The sequence below is a fragment of the Salmo salar genome, chromosome 01 (assembly GCF_965601325.2).
Source record: "Salmo salar chromosome 01, fSalSal1, whole genome shotgun sequence".
Classification (NCBI taxonomy): domain Eukaryota; kingdom Metazoa; phylum Chordata; class Actinopteri; order Salmoniformes; family Salmonidae; genus Salmo; species Salmo salar.
The window spans coordinates 40,232,056-40,258,721 of NC_138291.1; the positions used below are offsets into that span (position 1 = coordinate 40,232,056).

General features: G+C 41.6%; 1 protein-coding gene across 4 annotated transcripts in view; it reads left to right on the top strand.

The window, feature by feature from the left end:
* Nucleotides 1–26,666, top strand: part of setd3 (SET domain containing 3, actin histidine methyltransferase) — a 76,847-nt gene that overhangs the window by 6,053 nt on the left and 44,128 nt on the right. For 3 of the 4 annotated variants that reach the window (XM_045717694.2, XM_014194918.2, XM_014194934.2), the window contains exons 2-6: nucleotides 7,796–7,928; nucleotides 8,138–8,230; nucleotides 10,427–10,575; nucleotides 12,993–13,065; nucleotides 22,148–22,404. In XM_045717694.2, the coding sequence (XP_045573650.1) occupies nucleotides 7,826–7,928; nucleotides 8,138–8,230; nucleotides 10,427–10,575; nucleotides 12,993–13,065; nucleotides 22,148–22,404 (675 nt within the window). In that variant the 5' untranslated portion in view covers nucleotides 7,796–7,825. The remainder of the gene's footprint in view (nucleotides 1–7,795; nucleotides 7,929–8,137; nucleotides 8,231–10,426; nucleotides 10,576–12,992; nucleotides 13,066–22,147; nucleotides 22,405–26,666) is intronic. The other variant, XM_014194924.3, reaches the window with a different exon arrangement.

The following is a 26,666-nucleotide window of genomic DNA, read 5'->3' on the forward strand; positions in this document are numbered from 1 at the left end:
CTCCAAGTCTCAGAGCGAGTGACGTTTGAAACGCAATTAGCGCGCACCCGGCTAACTAGCTAGCCATTTCACATCGGTTACACCAGCCTAATCTTGGGAGTTGACAGGCTTGAAGTCATAAACTTAAATGCATTGCGAAGGGCTGCTGGCAAAACGCGTGAAAGTACTATTTTGAATGAATGCTTACGAGCCTGCTGGTGCCTACCACCGCTCAGACTGCTCTATCAAATCATAGACTTAATTATAACATAATAACACACAGAAACACGAGCCGTAGGTCATTAATTTGGTCGAATCCGGAAACTATCACGTTTATTCTTTCAGTGAAATACGGAAGCGTTCCGTATTTTACCTAACGGGTGGCATCCATAAGTCTAAATGTTGCTGTTACATTGCACAACCTCCAATGTTATGTCATAATTACGGAAAATTCAGGCAAATTAGTTTGGAACGAGCCAGGCGGCCCAAACTGTTGCATGTACCCTGATTCTGCGTGCAAGGAACGCAAGAGAACTGACACAATTACACCTGGTTAATATTGCCTGCTAACCTGGATTTCTTTTAGCTAAATATGCAGGTTTAAAAATATATACTTGTGTATTGATTTTAAGAAAGGCATTGATGTTTATGGTTAGGTACACGTCGGAGCAAAGACAGTCCTTTTTCGCGAATGCGCACCACATCGATTATATGCAACGCAGGACTGGCTAGATTAACTAGTAATATCATCAACCATGTGTAGTTATTAACTAGTGATTATGATTGTTTTTTATAAGATAAGTTTAATGCTAGCTAGCAACTTACCTTGGCTTCTTACTGCATTCGCGTAACAGGCAGGCTCCTCGTGGAGTGCAACGTAAAGCAGGTGGTTAGAGCGTTGGACTAGTTAACCATAAGGTTACATCCCCGAGCTGACAAGGTAAACATCTGTCGTTCTGCCCCTGAACAAGGCAGTTAACCCACTGTTCCTAGGCCGTCATTGAAAATAAGAATGTGTTCTTAACTGACTTGCCTAGTTAAAGGTCTAAAAAAAATAAAAAATATCGGCAAATCTGTGGCCAAAAATACTGATTTACCGATTTTGTTATGAAAACTTGAAATCGGCCCTAATTAATCGGTCGACCTCTTGTATCCGGTACAGAGGGAGAAGGGTAAGCGTGCCTTTCTCATTGTGGACAAACTCTTTATCTGAACACTATGAAGTGGATATGAACACACACGTACTCAATTACATGCTCGCTTACACATACAGACTTATACATGCACACACACACCTGATCTCGCTCTTCTCTTTCTCTTTTCTCCCTCACCTACCTCTGTCGAACTGTTTCATAATTTCTTGATAATGTTTCTTGTTTGTCTATCTTTTTTATGTATTTGTCTACAAGTTTATATTTGTTTACAACAAGCAAGGGGAAGATATCAGAATATGGGCATTGGGGAATAATAACATATTGTACTGAATACATTTGAACTGTAGTGAAGCCGTCTATAGAGTAATGCAAGGTCTCTTTCGTGATCATGTGAAATGTCAATTGCTATGGAAATGCTGGGATGTGTTTTTCAATGATGTTTAATGTAATTATGATGCAACTATAACAGTGATACGATATGGATTACAATTATCATCATGAATATTAAGGCTACACACATAGACACTCAACCATGACATCGTTCATACTCACTAAATCACATCCAATATCATACACATCAACCTACTCAGACCTACACACACAATATCTTGTCTCAATTTTCTAACATCTGCGCCATTGGCTCACAGGCAAGGGAATAAAACAAATATCGCTAGAACCTATTTCTTGAATTCTAAATATCAGACATTTGAAAGCTCTAATTTTGACCGTCATAATATCTCTGATGGCAGTAACTTTACAAGCACTAATTATGGTCAATTTAGACTGAGAATAGTATATAGTTATGGTAAGGGGTGAAATAAGTATAGCCAGTTATAATTGTAACGGTTTAGCAGATTTATAAAAAAAGATCAGTCTTTACGTGGTTAAAAGAAAAGGAATATAACTTTTACTGTTTACAGGAAACTCACTCTACATCCTTAGATTAAGTTGCGTGGCAAAGGGAATGGGGTGGTGAAATAATTTTCTGTCATGGACAAAGGAACTCAAGGTGTGGTATTAATTTACAAAAATGTCGATCTGAATGTGCAAATAGTCAGGAATGATTCGCAAGGAAGGTGGATCTTTTTGAATATGAAAGTGGACGAAAAAGAGATTTGGCTCATTAATCTATGTGGTCCAAATCAGGATGATCCGTACTTCGAAAATATTTATACCAATTTATTGAACCTACAGGCAAAAAATTATTATCAAATCACTGTGGTAGGAGACTATAACACAGTGTTAAGTACCTCAATAGACTAAAGGTAATCCCTCTACAAACTATAATCACTGTGACCTTAAGGAAATCACAAATATTATGGACACCATTAGAAATAGTGGATATTTGGAGACTTAAAAACCCAGACCTAGTGAGATGTACATGGAGGAGACTTAATCAAGCTAGTTGTCCTAACTACTTTCTTGTCTCTTTCTCTCAGGCATCAGGTTAAAAAAGTTTTAATAGGAGACAAAATGCTATCGGATCATCTAATTGGCCTTCACATAGCTCTTATAGAATTTCCACGTGGCTGGGAATATTGGAAATTTAATCACAGTTTACTGTAGGACAACTTAGTTAAAAATAAGACAAAATTATTTATAATTTTTTTTTTCCAGTTTAATATAGCTTCAGCAAATCCCCTTATTGTTTGGGTTACCTTTTAAATGTACCTTCCGAGGTCATTCAATATTCATCAATAATAAAAATAAGTTTCTGGCTAAAGAGACAAGACTAATAAGGGAAATACATGAACTAATAGTACAGGTAGATAGCAATAAAAACGATACTACAGAGATACAAAATAAGTTAGAGGAAAAACAAAAATAACTTGAACTTATTCAAGAACGATCTAATATAATCTATTACAAAAATAAAGCAAACTGGATGGAATATGGGGAAAAATGCACAAATTCTTCCTGAATCTCCAATACAGGAACTTGTTACTGAAGACGGAGTCATCTATGATTATCCGAGATATATTTTAAAAGAGGAAGCTAAATGTTTTAGGCAGATGTTCTCTTTTCCGTCTCATCCTCTCCCACTGAATGACGATTTACGTTAAGGATTTTATTCAAAATAATATAAAAAATGGGAAATTAGCAAATGTACAGAAAGATCAGTGCGAAGGCCAAATTAGAGGAAGTACTTTTTGAGGTTATTAAATCCTTTCAGTCTGGATAAACCCCAGGGCTTGATGGCATACTGGTAGAGGTATATCAAGCCTTTTTTGATATACTAAAAGCTCCATTGTTAGATTTTTTTTTTTTAACTACTCCTATAGAAATGGTAGTCTGTCAGGTACTCAGCAGGAAGGTCTGATTTCTCTATTATTTAAACAAGACCCAAATGGCAAATATAAAGATCCAGTCTATCTAAAAAAACTGGAGGCCCCTTACAATTCAATGCAAAAATACTAGCGAAATGCATAGCACTCAGAATTAAAAGGGTTTTTACCAGGTATTGTTCATCCTGATCAGACAGTTTTTTTTAAATGGACGATACATTGTAGATAATATACGACAACTATTAGAAATAATAGAACATTATGAAATGTCTAAGCTAAGCCTGGTATTTATAGCGGATTTTGAAAAGACATTTGATAAATTAAGACTGGATTTTATTTATAAATGCCTGGATTTTTTAAAATGTTGGATTTTCTCTTTATAAAATGGGTAAAAATAATGTATAGCAACCCCAGGCGTAAAATGGTAAATAACGGCTACTTCTCAGAGTTTTGAATTGTCAAGAGGAGTTAAACAAGCGTGTCTGCTGTCACCATATCTATTCGTTATGGCCATCGAAATGCTAGCTATTAAAATTAGATCCAATAACATTAGAGGATTAGAAATCCAAGGCTTAAAAACAAAGGTGTCCATGTATGCCGATGACTCAATTTTTATATTAAGTCCGCAAGCTAGATCCCTGCAATGTCTCATTGAAGATCTAGATAACTTTTCCGGACTCTCTGGACTAAAACCTAATTATGATAAGTGTACAATAATACTTATTGGATCTTTAAAAAATACAACTTTTACATTAGCTTATAAATAAGCTCTCCACAATGAATTTCAATAAAAAACTTGTAAAAATAGACAAGATCCTGCAACCATGGAGAGGTAAATACCTGTCTATTTATGGAAAAATTGCCCTGATTAACTCCTAAGTCATATCTCAGTTTACTCACGGCGCTGCCTACTCCTGATTTTGTTATTCAAATCATATGAGCAAAAAATATTTCGATTTATCTGGGAAACTAAACCAGACAAAATAAAGCTTGCCTATCTATATAATGAAGATGAATTGAGTGGGTTGAGATGATTAAATATAAAAGCACTAAACCTCTCTAAAAGCTTCACTTATTCAAAAGTTTTATTTGAGCGCTAAATGGTTCTCAAGTAGACTACCAACAAAAGCTCATCCATTGTTTAAAAATGGCCTTTGTGCAGATTGCCATGTCTCATTTTCGATTTAATTGAAAATGATCCTTTTTCAAACAATGCGGAGCTGGATACAATTTCAATTTCATCCCCCGATAGAACAAATATTATGGCTGAACTCAAATGTGCTGGTTGATAAAATACCTGTATTTACGGGAAAGATGTTTGAAAAGGGTATTCTGTTCTTAAATTATATTGTAAATTGGAATGGTAGAGTTATCAGAAGTGTACGGGAAGGTCTGCTCAATCCAAGAGTACAACCAATTGATTACAGCATTACCCCAAAAATGGAGGAGGCAGGTGGCAGAGGGAGGAGGTAGGGAACTGGTTTGTCTGCCCAATATAAAGGATCAAAACTGGTGCAGGAATAAAAATGGCATAAATAGGAAAGTATACCAGTTTCATTTGATGACCAGGATGTTGGCAACTGTGCCATACAAATTGCAAAATAGTTGAATAGATTTTTGATGTACCAATTCCATGGTACAGGGTGTATGAGTTGATATATAAAACAACGCAAGATTCAAGGCCTTCAATACGTGCTTTTCAGCTAATTATTATATCGAATTCTTGCCACCAACAAAATGTTGAATATTTGGGGCATAAAATCATCGAAGCTCTGCAGATTTTGTTGTGAGGATAGTGCCAGACATGCACACAAACATATACAGTTGTCATTGCTGTTATGATTTTAGTTGTCCTTGATGTCCTTTAAAAAAAATGTTGCATTGTTTGCTGTTTTCTATTTTCTCTTTCAGTTAATTTTGTTGGTTCTTGGGGGTGGGGAATGGAGTTAATTGAATTTTTTATTTTTCTTCTTGGGGGGGAGACTTAGGGAGGGATCTTGAATGGTTGAGGGACAGCTAATGGGGAACTGTGGGGGGGGGGGGGGGTCTTGGAGGGTTCGGGTTCACATTTTTTAGCCTGGTGGGAGATCTGTCAACGTTCCATTGAGCAGGGCGTTGACCCTGGAGGCTTCTGTGTGTCGCTCTGAATGGAAGTCTGTTGGATGACTGGTGTGGTGTAGTTGTTGAGCGGCTTCACTGCAAGTATATTGTATGTTTCGGATATTCTATATATATATTTATTTATTTATTTATTTATATATTTATTTATTTTTAAAGATTAGATGATGTCGACCGTTTAACCTCTTGCATCTAGACGTTCCGCTAGCGGAACGCCTCACCAATATCCAATGGTAGAGCGTGGTGCGAAATACAAATACCTCAAAAATGCTATAACTAAAATTTTTCAAACATATGACTATTTTACACCATTTGAAAGATAAGACTCTCGTTAATCCAACCACATTGTCTGATTTCAAAAAGGCTTTACAGCGAAAGCAAAACATTAGATTGTCAGGAGAGTACCCAGCCAAAAATAATCACACAGCCATTTTCAAAGCAAGCATATATGTCACAAAAACCCAAACCACAGCTAAATGCAGCACTAACCTTTGATCTTCATCAGGTGACACTCCTAGGACATTGTTATACAATACATGCATGTTTTGTTCAATCAAGTTCATATTTATATAAAAAAACAGCTTTTCACATTAGCATGTGATGTTCAGAACTAGCATACCCACCGAAAACTTCCGGTGGATTTACTAAATTACTCATCATAAACGTTGACAAAATACATAACAATTATTTTAAGAATTATAGATACAGAACTCCTTTATGCAATCGCTATGTCAGATTTTAAAATAGCTTTTCGGCGAAAGCACATTTTGCAGTATTCTGAGTACATAGCTCAGCCATCACAGGCTAGCTATTCAGACACCCGCCAACTTCGGGGCTCACTAAACTCAGAATTACTATTAGAAAAATTGGATTACCTTTGCTGTTCTTTGTCAGAATTCACTCCCAGGACTTCTACTTCAACAACAAATGTTGTTTTGGTTCCAAATAATCCGTAGTTATATCCAAATACCTCCGTTTTGTTCGTGCGTTCAGGTCACTATCCAAAGGGTAACGCGCGAGCGGATTTAGTGACAAAAAAATTCTAAATGTTCCTTTACCGTACTTAGAAACAGGTCAAACGCTGTTTAAAATATATTTTTATGCTATTTGTCTCGTAAAATAGCAATAATATTCCAACCGGACAACGTTGTATTCATTCAAAGAGGGAAAGAAAAAAATGGCGGTCTCGTGAACGCGCATCTCCAGTCTCTCTGTTACCAGGCAGTCCACTGACAAACACTGCTGCTGTTATCTGCCCAGGGACAGGAGACGTGTCAATCTGGTTTCTGAAGGCTTTAGAGAGCCAATGGAAGCCTTAGAAAGTGTCACGTAACAGCACAGATACTGTAATTTCGATAGAGATGCAACAGAAGGACTACAAATTATCAGACAGGCCACTTCCTGCCTGGAATCTTCTCAGGTTTTTGCCTGCCATATGAGTTCTGTTATACTCAGACACCATTCAAACAGTTTTAGAAACTTTAAAGTGTTTTCTATCCAAATCTACTAATAATATGCGTATTCTCGTTTCTGGGCAAGAGTAGTAACCAGTTTAAATCGGGTACGTTTTTTTTATCCGGCCATGAAAATACTGCCCCCTATCCCAGACAGGTTAATAGACAAACCAAGTTAGCAAAACAATTGCTTATAATTAAGCAGTAAGGCACGAGGGGGTGTGGTATGTGGCCAATATACCATGGCTAAGGGTTGTTCTTAGGCACAACACATCACGGGAAAGCACATTTCTTATCGGACGTGTTTAGGTAGTCTTTCCCTCATAGTTTTGATTCTTTTTTTTTTCTTCTGTTTAGTGGCGACTAGTGAATACGACCATGGACTAAAAAATGTATTTGATTTAGAAATGTGATTTTGTAATCTCCTGTGGAAAGACTTTGCTTGTAGACCAAGAGATAAATGGGATGTGCGAGATCCGAAAATACAGTTTTATTTTTTACCATTTATTTTTGTTACTGGTTATCTGGACGTGTCAGGATTGGGTGAAGGCGGTGCCTAAACTGCTTCGCCTGTAGTGCGCCCACATGGTTCGGAAGGGGAGGCAGGTGGGGAAGGGGAGGCTAAGCGTTTCCTTTCAGTTTCTAACATGTATGAACACCAAAGTGAATTGCGCAGTTGACCAAATTACACAAGATTTTACTTCAGCGTTAACCGAGATGAGTGATTTTTGTAATGTTTCTTCTCTCCCAAGAATATGCTTTAGATGAGTGAATGACTTTGTGCTGTCTGTCACTCTCAACCCAGTCCCTATCCTGCTCTCTGTCCAGCTGCACCATGGGAAAGAAGAGTCGAGTGAAGACTCAGAAGTCGGGGACAGGCGCCATGGCTGTGGTCTCCCCCAAAGAGATGATGAACCTCATATCGGAGCTCTTACAGAGTATGTAGCAGGGCTGGCACCCTGCAACCTATACCCTATATAGTGTACTACTTTTGACAAGGGGCCCATAAGACTAAGAAGCATTTTCAATTCAGATTCTGTGTCCATGGAATGTTCTTAGGCTTGATTAGTGTCTGGGGAAACAGACCCTTTTTTGGTTACCGAAAGTTACTTATGATGTGAGGTTTCCCCTATGTATGTCCTGTTAGAATGCAGCAGTGCTGCCCCTTCTCCAGGGAAAGAGTGGGAGGAGTACGTCCAGATACGAGGCTTGGTGGAGAAGATCAGGAAGAAACAGAAAGGTATGTTGGAACAGCCACGGGTTTCCTTTAGCCGGCAATCGCCGGCTTTTGGCCCAAAATAAATAAATGAAAAGCGGGATTTCCCCTGAAGCTCCTCAGCTGCTTTTAGAAGCCCAATCCGTAGCGCAACAATTCCAAATGCAATCGAGTGTTAAAAACAGTTTTGATGTATGATTTTAAAGAGCAATATTTTTTGTAATTGAAGCGCACCTCCCATTCATGTGTAGGTAACAGGCTGTCGGCGCTTTATTGTTTGAAACCTGATTTAAAAAAATATATATATATATTTTCATATTGAGGCAAGTATTTTAACACTTCATAGGCGGAGTGTGAGTTTAAAGTTTGGGGAAGCCTACAATTTATCTTACCATTTCTACCGTTCTGCGGGCCAGTTATGATTTTCATATGCGCATTTTAGTTGAATAGTTTCAATTCAATAACATTTTTGTTTATCAAAATCATCGTCATGTGGTTAAGCATAAAAATCTGAATAAAAATGATACATCTGAAAGTAAACTAATGCGAGATCACCAGCCTCTGCCATATGGACACATTGATACATCGTGATCCATTGGTGGCTAAAGAAATGAGCGCATGGAACTTACAGCCTATAGTCTAATGCAGCAGTAACTTCCATAGCTTTTTCACGCTGAGGATGGGTGATTATCGAAATTGTTGGAAAGATTTGGTTTTTAATATTGTTTGTTGGAAAGATTCGGTTTTTAATATATTATTGTTCTCAATGGATGTTAAACAAAGGCTTTCCTAGATTTCCGCACAGCAGACCAGGTACCTCTATGCATCCTGAGGCGCGCGCTCCCTCAACGTTATCAGGACAGAGAAACCAGACACGTGCTCATTGCTCACATGGAGCACTCCAAACAAAAGACAATGAGAAAATTGACAAATCTCGTAATTAATGGTTATGAAATAAGTGTAGCAGGTTGTGAACTCTGCAAACGTTTCCACTCCGAGAATGAGAACGGTAAATGACTGTAATATATGATTTAACAGAAATTAATGTAACCAAATGACGGGGATTAATGGTACATTTACTACTGGTGACACGTGATGGAGAGTTGATGATAAAGAAATAATAATGGGCAAACAATTCACATGAGACAATGGATGCGCAAGAATTGATGGGAGACAGCTGAGCTGTTCTAGAGACTCCCCTATATCTTCACCACACCCCTCCCCTTCTTCTTGTCTCAACATTTAAAATTATACTCAGAAACATTATCTTCACGCATGTTAAATGCTTTTCACTGACATCCGTAACTCAATAATCAGCTAGGCCTATTGCCACACGCGCTGCCCAAATTACAGGCTTCCCAAATAGGCATGGGCCTACGAGCTTGTGATTTGAAACAATCTGCAGCAACTTTTTTTAAAGACTCTAATGATCCTCGATTTCTCTTTGGCTAAGTCATGTATTCTGGTGAAGTATTTCTAAGTGTATTTCTTTATAGACAGTGATTTATACCATTTTTACATTTCTTTCCATTTACTTCCCTATTGGACTCACCGCTATGCCATTTCTTTTCTGTTCTATTGGTTTTCATATCAACTTTTATTTAATTGTCCTAAAGCCAAAGGCACAATCCTAGTCATATTAGCAACCCATCCTAGTTGTTGCCTCTTTAGATTCCCCCTCTTTCTAAGATTTTCATCACTGTCTCACATGGAACTGATATCAGGTGCTCTGTTTAGAATGGCGTTTTCCCGGGTGCTCTGTTTAGAATGGCGTTTTCCCGGGTGCTCTGTTTGGAATGGCGTTTTCCCGCGAATTGCATTTTAACAAATGTTAGAAAATGACGTTTTATTGGCTGCTTTCATTAGATGAGTTGCATGTTCTGTTAAGATGCATAAACATAATTTAAATGTTCTGTTAAGAGGCATTACCATAATGTAAATTTGATCTCTGTCATTCTAAGCTCTGTGGGTGGATGCCGTAATGGGTTATGCACCCAATGCATATGAGTCTGGTACATTTCTCAAATGACCGGTCAATTAAAATCTTCCCAGTCACGTTGTCCGGCGCCACATTTTCCTAATGGAAACCCTGACGCACACACAATGTAATAAAACTACGATTACTACACACACAGCTGGATTTGAGCCATGGCTTATATAGATAGGAAGAACTCTGAGTTTGATCATAACTGTGTGTGTGTTTCTCCGTCTCTTTCACAGGTATCTCAGTGATATTCGAGGGCAGCAGAGAGGAGTTCTTCCCGAAGCTGATGGCGTGGGCTCAGGAGAGTGGAGCGTCCTGCGAGGGTTTTGAGATCTCCAACTTTGCCGGCGAGGGCTTCGGCCTCAGGGCCACCAAGGACATCAAGGTGGGTCGCTACAACCGGATCGGCTGGTGTCCATGGCAACAGTTGTCAGGGTGACATCACTTGGGTCGTATTCGTTAGTGCACACCGTAGCAAAACGTTTTGTAATGGGAACAAGAGATTCTTATTGTACAAGTTCAACTGATTAACAAAATTGCTCAAAGGTCTTTTTAAGGACAAGAAAGGCCTTGACCTGAGGTTTCCTCCGTAGACTATCTAGATTGATCAGCTCCTTGATTATATTTCAACAGAGGAAACAAGGCTTAACTCTCTCTTATTGGTGTTCTTCTCATAATGACCCACCAATCAGCCCTCATTATTGATGTTCTAAAATGGCTGCCGTTTTGGTCTGATCGATCAAACAGGCCGAGCTGTTTGTATGAAGCCCAGTGCTCTGTTGCTGTCATGATAACGGAATTATGACTTTGATACCGATACCAGGTTTAGTATCAAGATACTCAATACCAAAATGATACCATAACAACAAAGAAAGACTTATTAGCCAGTCACAGAAAGGCTCTTGATCCAGACAGACAAACTCAACTACTGCTCTGTTAAATCTCTGGGCATCTTTTGAGTTAAATGTCATTACATTTTGATGTCAATTTTGTTTGAGACAGCCATCTATGCATTAAATAATCAGTTATGCAATCAATTTGACTTTGTTTTAACCGGTAGCCTAGTGGTTAGAGCGTTGGTCCAGTAACCGAAAGGTTGCTGGATCGAATCCCAGAGCTGACAAGGTAGAAATCTGTCGTTCTGCCCCTGAGCAAGGCAGTTAACCCACTGTTCGCCGAAGACGTAGATTAAGGCAGCTCCCCGCACCTCTCTGATTCAGAGGGGTTGGGTTAAATGCGGAAGACACATTTCAGTTGTACAATTGACTAGGTATCCCCCTTTCCCTTAACCAACCTAACTACAAAACAACAAAGGTTTATCATTTATTTTAAAGGTATAGCTCTATTGATAAACTGGGTAAATCACAATACAGGCAAATGCATATTATTTAATAGGAGTGTGTGCAATGCATGGATTGAGTTATTGGCCAGCAGCATACCCCTACTGTCTTTCCTCTGACGCTAAGCAGGGTTGGTCCTGTTCGGTCCCTGGATGGGAGAACAGATGCTGCTGGAAGTGGTGCTATAGCGCCAGTAGGAGGCACTCTTTCCTCTGGTCCCCAAAAAATGATATCCCAATGCCTCAGGGTATTGATTGGGGACTCTGCCCTGTGTAAGGTGCTGTCTTTCGGATGGGACGTTAAATGCCTGGCTCTGAGTGCTAAAGATCCCATGGCACTTATCGTAAGAGTAGGGATGTTAACCCCGGTGTCCTGGCTAAATCCCTAATTTGGCCCTCATACTGTCGTGGCCACCTAATCAGTACCAGCTTACAATTGGCTCATTAATTTCCCCCTCCTCTCCCCTGAAACGATTCCCCAGGTCGTTGCTGTAAATGAGAATGTGTTCTCAGTCAACTTACCTGGTAAAATAAGGCTTAAAACAAAATATAATATGCTAATTTCACAGGGCTACAGATGACAATCCTTTTCATTTAGGACTTTATTATTTTGTTAGGAACTGCTAGGAGAACATTATTTTATTGTACTCATCAACAACATTTGCATAGAAGAAGTAATGACTTGAGGCAGAATGTGGGAACCAGACAGGAGGAGAGGGAGATGAAGGAAGTTCATGACTTTGGTGGCGAGGGTGACGAAGTGAATTTGTCACCAAAAACGTTACAATCAGCTTTTGAAACCCACATATTTAGCGTTATGGTACTAGGGTAGTGAATTGACATTGCTTCAGCTGTAAGCTAGCAAGGAAGTTAGCCTACAATTAAAGCTGGACAATACCAGTATCGTCTTGCATTGTAAAAGTGTTCTAGCTTGTATCGACATTGTTTTGCAAACAGTAATGAACAGTTTAAACATTCTTTATGCTATGTTGCATTATTTAAGTGTGTTAATTTCTGTGCAGCATGAATGGGGAGCTTACGGCCCAGACGGCTTTAGCAAGGAATGAGTGGAGCAGGCACTTTGCTCTTCGTGCTCTAAAACAGCTGCGCTGATAGACTTGATCCTCTCAATCACCTGAGATACATTTGAAAGAAGTGCTGAACGTAGCAGAAATTCTCGCACCTAACTTTCTTTTGGGGGTATCGAAAAAGTACTGAGATTTCAGGATGCCGTGCAACACTACAGGGCCCTGCCCTTTCTCTTCCCTTTTCTCTCTGAGTTGGTGGGAGTTTATTCAATGACGTAGCTAACACTCTTGAATGAGTTTTCACTAAGTGTACAATGAATAATATTATTCAAATAAGCCTGGGGTGGACTAAAATCACGGGCCAAGCTTTAGATTCATCCATGTAATTCAAGCATGGAAATCCACAGTCCATTCTGATAACATTTGTTTCCTCAGGCAGAGGAGCTGTTTCTGTGGATCCCCAGGAAGATGCTGATGACTGTGGAATCGGCCAAGAACTCTGTCCTGGGTGAGTGACAACGTAAGCCCCACAGAGGGCTGAGTGGTATACCGGATATTACTATATAGCGGTATTGATACACAGGGTTTTTACTTTCACTTCTATAACAGTATTTCAGTGTTTAGTATTTTTAAAGTAATACGCAACTTAGGCACGTGTTATATACATTTTTCTAGTTTATGCCGTTTACAACTTGAGTCGTCTTTCTCCCTCTCCTCCTGCTACATGCTGTTTCCCACACCAAGCCATGCCCCCTGTCACTCAAGGAGAGCGCAGTTGCTCGACCACAGAGTCACAAGCAATGTTCCCTCTAAGCTGAGTGCGGGCATGCAGTAGCCTTGAGACTGCCACGCAGCTCCCCCAGGACTGCACAGTAGAAATATCAGCTGACAGAGAGAAGCACGAGATTGAACTTCAGTCAACTTTCAAGAGCAGTGGAAGATCTCCAAGGCATTCCTAGTCGATCGCCAAACATTTCTGAAAAATCCAAACGATAAATCCTTGTGTTCCTATTTTGTTTTATTCATCTCGGGCTGTTGGCGGTAGGTGCACCCGATTTCAGCTGCGCTGGGTAGGCGAACTGTTGCCTTTTTGAACCATTTCATATGTCTGAAGGTACAAACTATGCCTTCACGGCAGGCACGTGGAGTAAATCAAGTTCACTATAGGCCTACCGCTGGCCAATCGGATGGCTCAGATGACCGTAACATAGCAGCCATAAAAGAAAGCTACACTAAAGTTGATACTGTCAGATATCTAAACGTTTAAAACCACGACTAGAGACTGTCAATGAATACAGCAAAGAGATGCTCGTTTTGAGTGAGTTCATGTTTAAGTTCTTACTCATCACTGTCAACACTTCGTATTCAACACTTTTCTAAGCCATAAATTGCACGTTCTTCCTATTTCCACTCAGCGCTACTACAAGCAGTGCAGCAGTAATGAATGAGTAGGAAAGTGTATCTATAGGCGTGTGTTGTTGTTATTAGTGGTTTGGGACTTTTTTTTTTTAAATCAAGGAATATTTCACTTTCTCTGTTCATAGGAGTAACAACATGAATTTGTGCATGAGGCAGAAATTATGCGGTGCGACTTGAGTTTTGCCATCAGCTGGAAGACTGTCCCTATTTGGTCAGTGTCAGTGGAGGAAAGGGAGAGAAGGGGGATGTTGAGAGGCTCCGTCTGCTGCTCTCTCCCGTCTCACTTTGTCTCAAAGTGATCTTGAATCAGATAAGGTTGGTGACCACTGTTCTAGTGTTTTCCCTGTTAACACTATAAACGTTTCCATTTACTGTGGCAATTGTGATCAAATCAACACAATATTAGCCACTTTCAATGCAACATACCAAAACAAACTATGCAAGAGATTTTGTTGTAGTCAGAACGGATCAGAGTAGGATTCTATTGCATTGACATGTACGACTCAGCCCGTACTCTACACAGGCCAGTGCGTCATAACCAATCAGAGCTGCAGTTGGCCAATATGCAAGTAGACTATTGCCATATATGGACCTGTGCCATTTACTTTGAACTGGACTGTGTTTACAGCATGAGCGGTCGTGAGTAGATACGCTTGTTTTGAGATCGAAGCGAGAGCTACATGTAGCCACGTGTACATTTTGTTCATATCCTTTGCTAGTTAGTGAGTTGTTAGCCCAGTTGTAGATTATCTGTAGTCAGCAATAGGGGAGAGACTACTTCCTACAAGAGCGCAAAGCTTGTACGTTTCTAGACATGTTTGAAAAGCGAGTCAGGTAAAGAGCTTTTTTTTGTCTTAAACGGGCAGTGTTGTGTTTTGAGACAGGCTTTTAGCCAATAGGCAGAGGGTAACATAATTTGTCTGATTCTCTGTAGTAATGGTATTGGAATAATAATGCTTTTTTATTTTGTAAAGTGGTTTCTTGCAACAAACAACAACATTTTCAGTCACCTCCTTGTCTGAAGAACAAGTGGATAAACAGGTTAATGTCAAGCCCTACATGTATTTTCCCCAAAAATCTCATGGAATGTAGGCCTAAATTGAACACCACACATTGGCTGTTACACTAGGCTGAATGGTAGAACAGCTGTTTCCATGTTAATATTTGATGGGATGCATTTTCAATGTTTTATGGTAGGCCTACATTACGATCAAATAGCCACAGTGTCCTACTTGGCCACTGTTAAAACGGTAACTTTTAAAACGGGTACAGCCTCAGTGTTCACAGCAAAATGAGGGCTGGAAGTTGTGCAGATTTTTCAAAGTTCAAGTTTACGCTCAGCAAAACATTACATGGAACATTGGTCACAAGCACTTTCTTGCCGTTCACTCTGCAGTCTGCATGGTCTGATGTATGCAACAAGATGTTGCTGACATGCTGCTTTCCACAAGCATTCTATAATTAAACTATTACTTTATCTTACTTACTGTCTGCTAGTTTCTTTTCTTAGCAAGTTGTGGCTAAAATAAATCTTGTTAGCTGCTAATCACTGGTTAGCTGGCTAAATGTACTAAGTCAGAGCAAACGTTTGCCTGAGGACTCAAACTGAATTCTTCTGCTGCTCCATCGTTCGCCACGTACCTCAGTCAGACTGCCACCATTGTAGTTGTTTGTGGTGACATTAAAATCAGGGGTGTCGTACAACAAAGTCATCAGCGATTGGATCATCTCTGTTTCTGCAACGGTATCTTCTAAATCAGAGAGGAATAGACGTAGCATCAATATGTTAGCTACCTACATTAGGTAAGAAAACGTGTAATGTAAAATCTAATTAGGGTCACCTGGAAACACTGACACTTGGTTCCTACCCTGTCAAAAGTAGGAACTTTTTTACTAATTCGCTGTCATGTTAAACAATATTCCAACTATAGAATTAGAATAATCATTTTATTTCCATGATTCCAACAGTTCACCAATTAATTAGGCCTAGATTTTTGGCCCATATCATGCAGCCCTGCATGGCACAGTGAAGACATAACACAAGTGCAGGAAATGCAGAGAATTATTTTTGGATCCACCCTAAGGTCATGAACTGCTCAAAGTGTATTTAGAACTTTTATTTAAAAAAGAAAAAAAAAAAAAAAAATATATATATATATATATATATATATATATATATATATATATATATATATATATATATATATATATATATATATATATATATACATATACACACACACACACACACACACACACACACACACACACACACACACACACACACACACACACACACACACAAAGTGGATATAAAAAGTCTACACACCCCTGTTAAAATGCCAGGTTTTTGTGATGTAAAATAATGAGACAAAGATAAATCATGTCAGAACTTTTTCCACCTTTAATGTGACCTATAACGTGAACAATTGAAAAACAAACTGAAATCTTTGAGGGGAAAAAATAAAAAACTCACAACCTGGTTGCATAAGTGTGCACACCCTTAAACTAATACTTTGTTGAAGCACCTTTTGATTTTATTACAGCACTCAGTCTTTTTGGGTAGGAGTCTATTAGCATGGCACATCTTGATGTGGCAATATTTGCCCACTCTTCTTTGCAAAAGCGCTCCAAATCAGTCAGATTGCGAGGACATCTCCTGTGCACAGCCCTCTTCAGATCACCCCAGAGATGTTCAATTGGATTCAGGTCTGGGCTCTGGCTGGGCCATTCCAAAATGTTAATCTTCTGGTGAAGCCATACTTTCGTGGATTTGGATGTGTGCTTTGGGTCGTTGTCGTGCTGAAAGGTGAACTGTCTCTTTTCTTCTTCAGCTTCTAACGGACGCCTGAAGGTTTTGTGCCAAAATTTGCCTGGTATTTGGAACTGTTCATAATTCCCTCCACCCTGACTAAGGCCCCAGTTCCAGCTGAAGAAAACAGCCCCAAAGTATGATGCTGCCACCACCATGCTTCACTGTGGGTATGGTGTTCTTTGGGTGATGTGCAGTGTTTTTTTTTTGCGCCAAACATACCTTTTGGAATTATGGCCAAAAAGTTCAACCTTGGTTTCATCAGACCATAACACATTTTCCCATGTGCTTTTGGGGGACTTGATGTTTGTTTTTGCAAACTTCAGCCGGGCTTGGATGTTTTTCATTGTAAGAAAAGGCTTCCGTCTTGCCACCCTACCCCATAGCCCATTCATATGAAGAATACGGGAGATTGTTGTCACATGTAGCACACAGCCAGTACTTGCCAGAAATTCCTTCAGTTCCTTTAATGTTGCTGTAGGCCTCTTGGGAGCCTCCCTGACCAGTTTTCTTCTCGTCTTTTCATCAATTTTGGAGGGACGTCCAGTTCTTGGTAATGTCTCTGTGGTGCCATATTTTCTCCACTTGATGATGACTGTCTTCACTGTGTTCCATGGTATATGTAATGCTTTGGAAATTCTTTTGTACCCTTCTCCTGGCTGATATCTTTCAATAATGAGATCCCTCTGATGCTTTGGAAGCTCTCTGCAGACCATGGCTTTTGCTCTGAGATGCAACTAAGAAAATGTCAGAAATCCTACTAGAACAGCTGAACTTTAGTTGTGATTAATCAGTCACTTTAAATGATGGCAGGTGTGTAATGACTTCTATTTAACGTGAGTTTGAATGTGATTGGTTAATTCTGAACACAGCCACATCCTCCGTTATAAGAGGGTGTGTACACTTATGCAACCAGGTTATTGTAAGATTTTTATTTTTCATTTTTCCCCCTCGAAGATTTCAGTTTGTTTTTCAATTGAATTGTTCACGTTATAGGTCACATTAAAGGTGGAAATAGTTCTGACATGATTTATCTTTGTCTCATTATTTTACATCACAAACACCTGGCATTTTAACAGGGGTGTGTAGACTTTTTATATCCACTGTATGTGTGTGTATGTGGACACCTCCAATAAAGGAGTGGTTCTGCAGGTGGGAACCACAGACCACTTCTCAGTTCCTATGCTTCCTGGCTGATGTTTTGGTCACTTTTGAATGCTGGCGGTGCTTTCACACTAGTGGTAGCATGAGACTGAGTCTACAACCCACACAAGTGGCTCAGGTAGTGCAGCTCATCCAGGATGGCACATCAATGCGAGCTGTGGCAAGAAGGTTTGCTGTGTCTGTCAGCGTAGTGTCCAGAGCATGGAGGCGCTACCAGGAGACAGGCCAGTACATCAGGAGACGTGGAGGAGGCCGTAGGAGCAACAACAACCCAGCAGCAGGACCGCTACCTCCGCCTTTGTGCAAGGAGGAGCAGGAGGAGCACTGCCAGAGCCCTGCAAAATGACCTCCAGCAGGCCACAAATGTGCATGTGTCTGCTCAAACGGTCAGAAACAGACTCCATGAGGGTGGTATGAGGGCCCGACGTCCACAGGTGGGGGTTGTGCTTACAGCCCAACACCGTGCAGGACGTTTGGCATTTGCCAGAGAACACCAAGATTGGCAAATTCGCCACTGGCGCCCTGTGCTCTTCACAGATGATCGCAGGTTCACACTGAGCACATGTGACAGAGTCTGGAGACGCCGTGGAGAACGTTCTGCTGCCTGCAACATCCTCCAGCATGACCGGTTTGGCGGTGGGTCAGTCATGGTGTGGGGTGGCATTTCTTTGGGGGGCCGCACAGCCCTCCATGTGCTCGCCAGAGGTAGCCTGACTGCCATTAGGTACCGAGATGAGATCCTCAGACCCCTTGTGAGACCATATGCTGGTGCGGTTGGCACTGGGTTCCTCCTAATGCAAAACAATGCTAGACCTCATGTGGCTGGAGTGTGTCAGCAGTTCCTGCAAGAGGAAGGCATTGATGCTATGGACTGGCCCGCCCGTTCCCCAGACCTGAATCCAATTGAGCACATCTGGGACATCATGTCTCGCTCCATCCACCAACGCCACGTTGCACCACAGACTGTCCAGGAGTTGGCGGATGCTTTTGTCCAGGTCTGGGAGGAGATCCCTCAGGAGACCATCCGCCACCTCATCAAGAGCATGCCCAGGCGTTGTAGGGAGGTCATACAGGCACGTGGAGGCCACACACACTACTGAGCCTCATTTTGACTTGTTTTAAGGACATTACATCAAAGTTGGATCAGCCTGTAGTGTGGTTTTCCACTTTAATTTTGTGTGACTCCAAATCCAGATCTCCATGGGTTGATAAATTGGATTTCCATTGATTATTTTTGTGTGATTTTGTTGTCAGCACATTCAACTACGTAAAGAAAAAAGTATTAAATAATATTATTTCATTCATTCAGATCTAGGATCTAGGTGTTATTTTAGTGTTCCCTTGATTTTTTTGAGCAGTGTGTGTGTGTGTGTGTGTGTGTGTGTGTGTGTGTATGTATGTCACATTTTCACTTAGGTGTGTACTCACTTGTTGCCAGCGGTTTAGACATTAATGACTGGAGTTATTTTGAGGGGACAGCTAATTTACACTGTTATACAAGCTGTACACTCACTACTTTACATTGTAGCAAAGTGTCATTTCTTCAGCGTTGTCACATGAAAAGATATACTCAAATATTTACAAAAATGTGAGGGGTGTACTCACTTTTGTGAGATACTGTGTGTATGTATATATATTAGAGAGATATACGCTGTATATGAGAGAGAGAGGGAGAGATATTGGCCATATCATCCAGCCCTAGGCCCATATACTGTGTTTTTGCCCATAATGTGTAAGTTCAGTTAAATACAGACAAGCTGGACATCTCAGTCTATTTGTTGGTGGAAGAACTATTGCACGTGGAGAAAATAAAGATCCTACCGTTAAAAAACATGATAATGCCACCGGAGTTGATGGCTGCCGTTTTAGTCTCCTAACCAATTGTGTGGTCCCCCCCCGCGTTATTTGAAACTTATTTTGTACATAATGTTTCTGCCACTGTCTCTTATCACCGAAAAGAGCTTCTAGATATCAGGACAGCGATCACTCACTTCATACTGGACAGATTTTTTCTTTAACGAGTCGGACGCAAAGGATTTACTTCAGACACCCGACATGGCCCACATCCCCATCATTGGCAGGAGACAGAAATATCGGTGATGTAGGTCTGGGTGCCTTGTAAGGATCCGGCAGCGAGTGTGTAATCTGCCTCTACCATCAGTCCTATTAGCCAACGTACAATCATTGGATAACAAAATGAGCTACGATCACGAATATCCTACCAATGGGACATTAACTGTAATATCTTAAGTTTCACCGAGTCGTGGCTGAACGACGACATGATTAGCATACAGCTGGCGGGGTTTATGCCCACGAGCCTTCCATATGAGCTAAATTACTTCTATGCTCGCTTCGAGGCAAACAACACTGAAACATGCATGAGAGCATCAGCTGTTCCGGACGACTGTGTGATCACGCTATCCGCAGCCGATGTGAGTAAGACCTTTAAACAGGTCAACATTCACAAGGCCGCAGGGCCAGATGGATTACCAGGATGTGTATTCCGAGCTTGCGCTGACCAATTTGCAAGTGTCTTCACTGACATTTTCAATCTGTCCCTGACCGAGTCTGTAATACCAACATGTTTCAAGCAGACCACCATAGTTCCTGTGCCCAAGAACTGACTACCGACCCGTAGCACACACGTCTGTAGCCATGAAGTGCTTTGAAAGGCTGGTTATGGCTCACATCAACACCATTATCCCAGAAACCCTAGACCCACTCAAATGTGCATACCGCCCCAACAGATCCACAGATGATGCAATCTCTATTGCACTCTACACTGCCCTTTCCCTCCTGGACAAAAGGAACACCTACATGAGAATACTATTCATTGACTACAGCTCAGTGTTCAACACCATAGTGCCCTCAAAGCTCATTACTAAGCTAAGGATCCTGGGACTAAACACCTCCCTCTGCAACTGGAGCCTAGACTTCCTGACAGGCCGCCCCCAGGTGGTAAAGGTAGGTAACAACACATCTGCCGCGCTGATCCTCAACACGGGTGCTCCTCAGGGGTGTGTTCTTAGTCCCCTCCTGTACTCCTGTTCACTCATGACTGCATGGCCAGACACGACTCCCAACACCATTAAGTTTGCCTGACGACACAACAGTTATAGACCTGATCACCGACAACGATGAGAGCCTATAGTGTGGAGGTCAGGGACCTGGCCGTGTGGTGCCAGGATAACAAACTCTCCCTCAACGTGATCAAGACAAAGGAGATGATTGTGAACTACAGGAAAAGGAGGACCGAGGACCGAGCATGCCCCCCATTCTCATCGACAGCACTGTAGTGGAGCAGTTGAGAGCTTCAAGTCCTTGGTGTCCACATCACCAACAAACTATATCATGGTCCAAACACACCAAGACAGTCGTTAAGAGGGCACGACAAAGCCTATTTCCCCCCCGAGGAGACTGAAAAGATTTGGCATGGGTTGTCAGATCCTCAAAGTTCTACAGCTGCACCATCGACAGCATCCTGACTGGTTGCATTACTGCCTGGTATGGCAACTGCTCGGCCTCCAACCGCAAGGCACTACAGAGGGTGGTGCTTATGGCCCAGTACATCACTGGGGCCAAGTTTCCTGCCATCCAGGTCCTCTATACCAGGTGGTGTCAGAGAAGGCCCTAAAAATTGACTGTTCTCTCTGCTACCGCACTCCAAGCAGTACCGGAGCGCCAAGTCTAGGTCCAAAAGGCTTCTTAAAAGCTTATAAGCCAAGCCATAAGACTCCTGAACAGCTAATCAAATGGCTACCTGGACTATTTGCATTGTCCCCCCCTCTGTTACGCTGCTGCTACTCTGTTTATTTTCAATGCGTGGTCGCTTTAACTCTACCTACATGTACATATTACCTCGACAAACCTGTGCCCCAGCACATTGTACCGGAACCCCCTGTATATAGCCGTGCTACTGTTATTTTACTGCTGCTCCTTTAATTATTTATACATTTTTTTACTTAATACTTATTTTTCTTAACTGTATTGTTTGATAAGGGCATGTAAGTAAGCGCTTCACTGTAAGGTCTACACCTGTTGTATTCGGCGCATGTGACAAATAACGTTTGATTTGACAACAAGGCTTTGAGCTCTGAAATTTGAAACCCCTTGTGCTTTGTCCTCCCCTAGGGTCCACGCATACACCTCTACACACACACTGTTCTGTATGTAAATTCTCCCCTCTCCCTCCCAGGTCCCCTGTACAGCCAGGACCGTATTCTCCAGGCCATGGGTAACGTGACCCTGGCCCTCCACCTGCTGTGTGAGCGGGCTGACCCCTCCTCCCCCTGGCTGCCCTACATCAAGACCCTCCCTGGGGACTACGACACCCCTCTCTACTACGAGGAGGAAGAAGTACGCCACCTGCTGTCCACTCAAGCCATCCAGGACGTCCTCAGCCAGTACAAGAACACCGCTCGGCAGTACGCATACTTCTACAAAGTCATCCAGGTGAATGGCAGATGGGTATTCACGTTCCCTCGCTCACTTGCTCTCTCTCACACTCACTCACTCACTTGCTCTCTCTCATACTCAGTCGCTTGCTTTTCACACACCAGCTTTTCCGTTAGCCGGTAATAGCCGGCTTTTGGTCCGATCCCAAAAAATGGATGTCTGGGACATGCAGATAAATCCCATTGCAAAATAATGCTTTTAGCCTATTCATTGATTGAAATTAATTTACATTTGACTGGCCATGCTTATTGGTCTAGGTGTATAGGTTAATTTGCCTAATTTAGTGGCATTAAATTGGCTCGTGTGTATTTTTGTCACAAGTCGTTATGCTTATCACACGCTCACAGCATACAGATACAGAGCCGATGAGAGGAAAACCTGTCAGCCAGCACGAGGGTTGCTGCTACAACTTTTCAAACAGCTCATTCCTTGCTGCTGGAGTAAAACGTGCTTTTATAAGCTCAACCATTGCTTAACAGTTGTAAATGCAATTGTGTGTTAAAAACAGTTTTGATGGCCACGATTTTAAAAAGAGCAAAAAAAAATGTTCTTTCTCAGGTGGTAATTGAAGCGCGCTTCCTTTTTACCATTCAAATGCATATAGGCAACGTTAGGCAGGCTTCAGCGCGTTACATATTGATGGGCATGAGTAATCAAGTACTCGAACTGATGTTAAAACTATATATTTAACCAGAGAGCTTCTTTTTTTTCTTTTTCTTTTTTTTTTTAATACTGGAAAACTATTTGGTCAAAATGTTCTCTTGAAGACAACGTTAATTTGCTTCGACTCTAGTGTTCCATTTGTACATGTACTTTTGCGCGACACAACAAAAAATAAACCAATCCGAGCATCACACAGTTCTGCCTCCTGAATCCCTTTCCCCTTCATCCCTCACTCACTCAATCCCTTTCCCCTTCATCCCTCACTCACTCAATCCCTTTCCCCTTCATCCCTCACTCACTCAATCCCTTTCCCCTTCATCCCTCACTCACTCAATCCCTTTCCCCTTCATCCCTCACTCACTCAATCCCTTTCCCCTTCATCCCTCACTCACTCAATCCCTTTCCCCTTCATCCCTCACTCACTCAATCCCTTTCCCCTTCATCCCTCACTCACTCAATCCCTTTCCCCTTCATCCCTCACTCACTCACTCAATCCCTTTCCCCTTCATCCCTCACTCACTCACTCAATCCCTTTCCCCTTCATCCCTCACTCACTCACTCAATCCCTTTCCTCTTCATCCCTCACTCACTCACTCAATCCCTTTCCCCTTCATCCCTCACTCACTCACTCAATCCCTTTCCCCTTCATCCCTCACTCACTCACTCAATCCCTTTCCCCTTCATCCCTCACTCACTCACTCACTCAATCCCTTTCCCCTTCATCCCTCACTCACTCACTCACTCAATCCCTTTCCCCTTCATCCCTCACTCACTCACTCACTCAATCCCTTTCCCCTTCATCCCTCACTCACTCACTCACTCAATCCCTTTCCCCTTCATCCCTCACTCACTCACTCACTCAATCCCTTTCCCCTTCATCCCTCACTCACTCACTCACTCAATCCCTTTCCCCTTCATCCCTCACTCACTCACTCACTCAATCCCTTTCCCCTTCATCCCTCACTCACTCACTCACTCAATCCCTTTCCCCTTCATCCCTCACTCACTCACTCACTCAATCCCTTTCCCCTTCATCCCTCACTCACTCACTCAATCCCTTTCCCCTTCATCCCTCACTCACTCACTCAATCCCTTTCCCCTTCATCCCTCACTCACTCACTCACTCAATCCCTTTCCCCTTCATCCCTCACTCACTCACTCACTCAATCTCTTTCCCCTTCATCCCTCACTCACTCACTCACTCAATCCCTTTCCCCTTCATCCCTCACTCACTCAATCCCTTTCCGACTGCTTGCTCTACACATGCGTGCTGTGTGCCTATAAAAACTTATCGAACTGATGGGATACGCAGGCTACATTCCTTGTCAAATGATGATAGTTTTATCACAAATTCAAAATGGACTGGTTGACTGAAGTAGGGAAATATGTGTTCCAACAATGAGCTGCAGTTTTGGAATAATTGTGTAATTTTCTGCTTAGGCTACTTTGTGGTTGTCACTAGTTACCATACCCACAAAGTCAAAATTGGCTATATTATAAAGATTCACAAACAAAAATTTGCTTTTTGGTTGTAATTTAAGGTTAGTCATAAGTTTAACAGTGTGGTTAAGGGTTAGGTTTAAAATCAGATTTTTAGATGCAAAATTGTAGAAACAAGCAGGGTTTATTACTTTGTGGCTGTGGTAACTTACCTTAGTGACGACCATACTTTTGTTAACTGCTGGTGGCATTTAGAATTGGTTAGCCTAGGCTATTACCACACTGAAAATATGCACAAATATTAGTTTGATAAAGACAGAGTGTATTTTCGTCGGTCATTAAGACCCGTCTCCTGGTCTGACAAACACCACTGTACGCTCAGCCACCTTCCACTGCAGATGCGGAAGGTTGACAAGGGTGGATGTGGTGGATTGAGACGCAGCCCATGCATGAAGACATCTCTCTAGCTCAAACTGACACATTTTGGTGTGTCAATAGACTTCAGGATCAAACAGATGCTGTGGCCATAATTCATCCCCATGCAGTGTTCAATGTAGAATTGTTAATCCGTATAGAACATTCCAAGAAACTGGCCTGATAAACTAAATCGAACATCTGTCTATTGAAAAGACAGAGTTTGGTTGTAACCCTGAAAATGTCTTTCAACTTGCTGAATTGAGCCCCGTTTTTCAAGTGATCATTCTTTGAGAATAATTGTTCCAGACGTGAGATGCGAATCACTTCAGTGTTCTATTTTATTCTGTTAGATTTTATTCTGTTAGATTACATGTTTTTTACTCTAAAATACAGTGCATTCAGAAGGTATTCGGACCCCTTCACTTTTTCCACATTTTGTTACGTTACAGCCTTATTCTAAAATTGAATGAATGATTTTTTTTACTCTGATCAATCTACTCACAATACCCCATAAGTATTCAGACCCTTTTCTATGAGACTTGAAATAGACCTCCTGCGCATCCTGTTTCCATTGATCATCCTTGATGTGTCTACAACTTGATTGGAGTCCACCTGTGGTAAATTCAATTGACTGGACATGATTTGAAAATGCACACGCCTGCCTATATAAGGTCCCACAGTTGACAGTGCATTTCTGAGTAAAAGCCAAGCCATGAGGTCAAAGGAATTGTCTTTAGAGCTCCGAGTCAAGATTGTGTCGAGGCACAGATCTGGGGAAGGGTACCAAAACATTTCTGCAGCATTGAAGGTCCCCAAGAACACAGCGGCCTCCATCATTCTTAAAGTGAATAAGTTATGAACCACCAAGACTCTTCCACCCGGCCAAACTGAGTAGTCATGGGAGAAGGGCCTTGGTCAGGGAGGTTCTTCTGTGGAGATGGGAGAACCTTCCAGAAGGACAACCATCTCTGCAGAGCTCCACCAATCAGGCCTTTATGGTAGAGTGGCCAGACGGAAACCACTCCTCAGTAAAAGGCACATGATAGACCGCTTGGATATTGCCAAAAGGCACCTAAAGGACTCTCAGACCATGAGAAACAAGATTCTCTGGTCTGATGAAACCAAGATTAAATCTTTGGCCTGAATGCAAAGCGTCACGTCTGGAGGAAACCTGGCACCATCCCTACGGTGACGCGTGGAGGTAGCATCATGCTGTGGGGATGTATTTCAGCGGCAGGGACTGGAGCAAAGTATAAAGAGATCCTTGATGAAAATCTGCTCCAGAGAGTTCAGGACCTCAGACTGGGGGCGAAGGTTCACCTTCCAACAGGTCAACGACCCTAAGCACACAGCCAAGACAACTTGTACAAAAGGAGTGGCTTTTGTACAAGTCTCTGAATGTTCTTGAGTGGCCCAGCCAGAGCCCGGACTTGAACCGGATCGAACATCTCTGGAGAGACCTGAAAATAGCTGTGCAGCAACGCTCCCCATCCAACCTGACAGAGCTTGAGAGGAACTGCAGAGAAGAATGGGAGAAACCACCCGAATACAGGTGTGATAAGCTTGTAGCGTCATACCCAAGAAGACTCGAGATTGTAATCGCTGCCAAAGGTGCTTCAACAAAGAACTTAGTAAATACTTATGTTAATGTAAGATTTCAGTTTTTTATTTGTAATAAATTTACAAATTCTAACCTATTTTTGCTTTGTCATTATGGGCTATTGTTTGTAGATTGACGG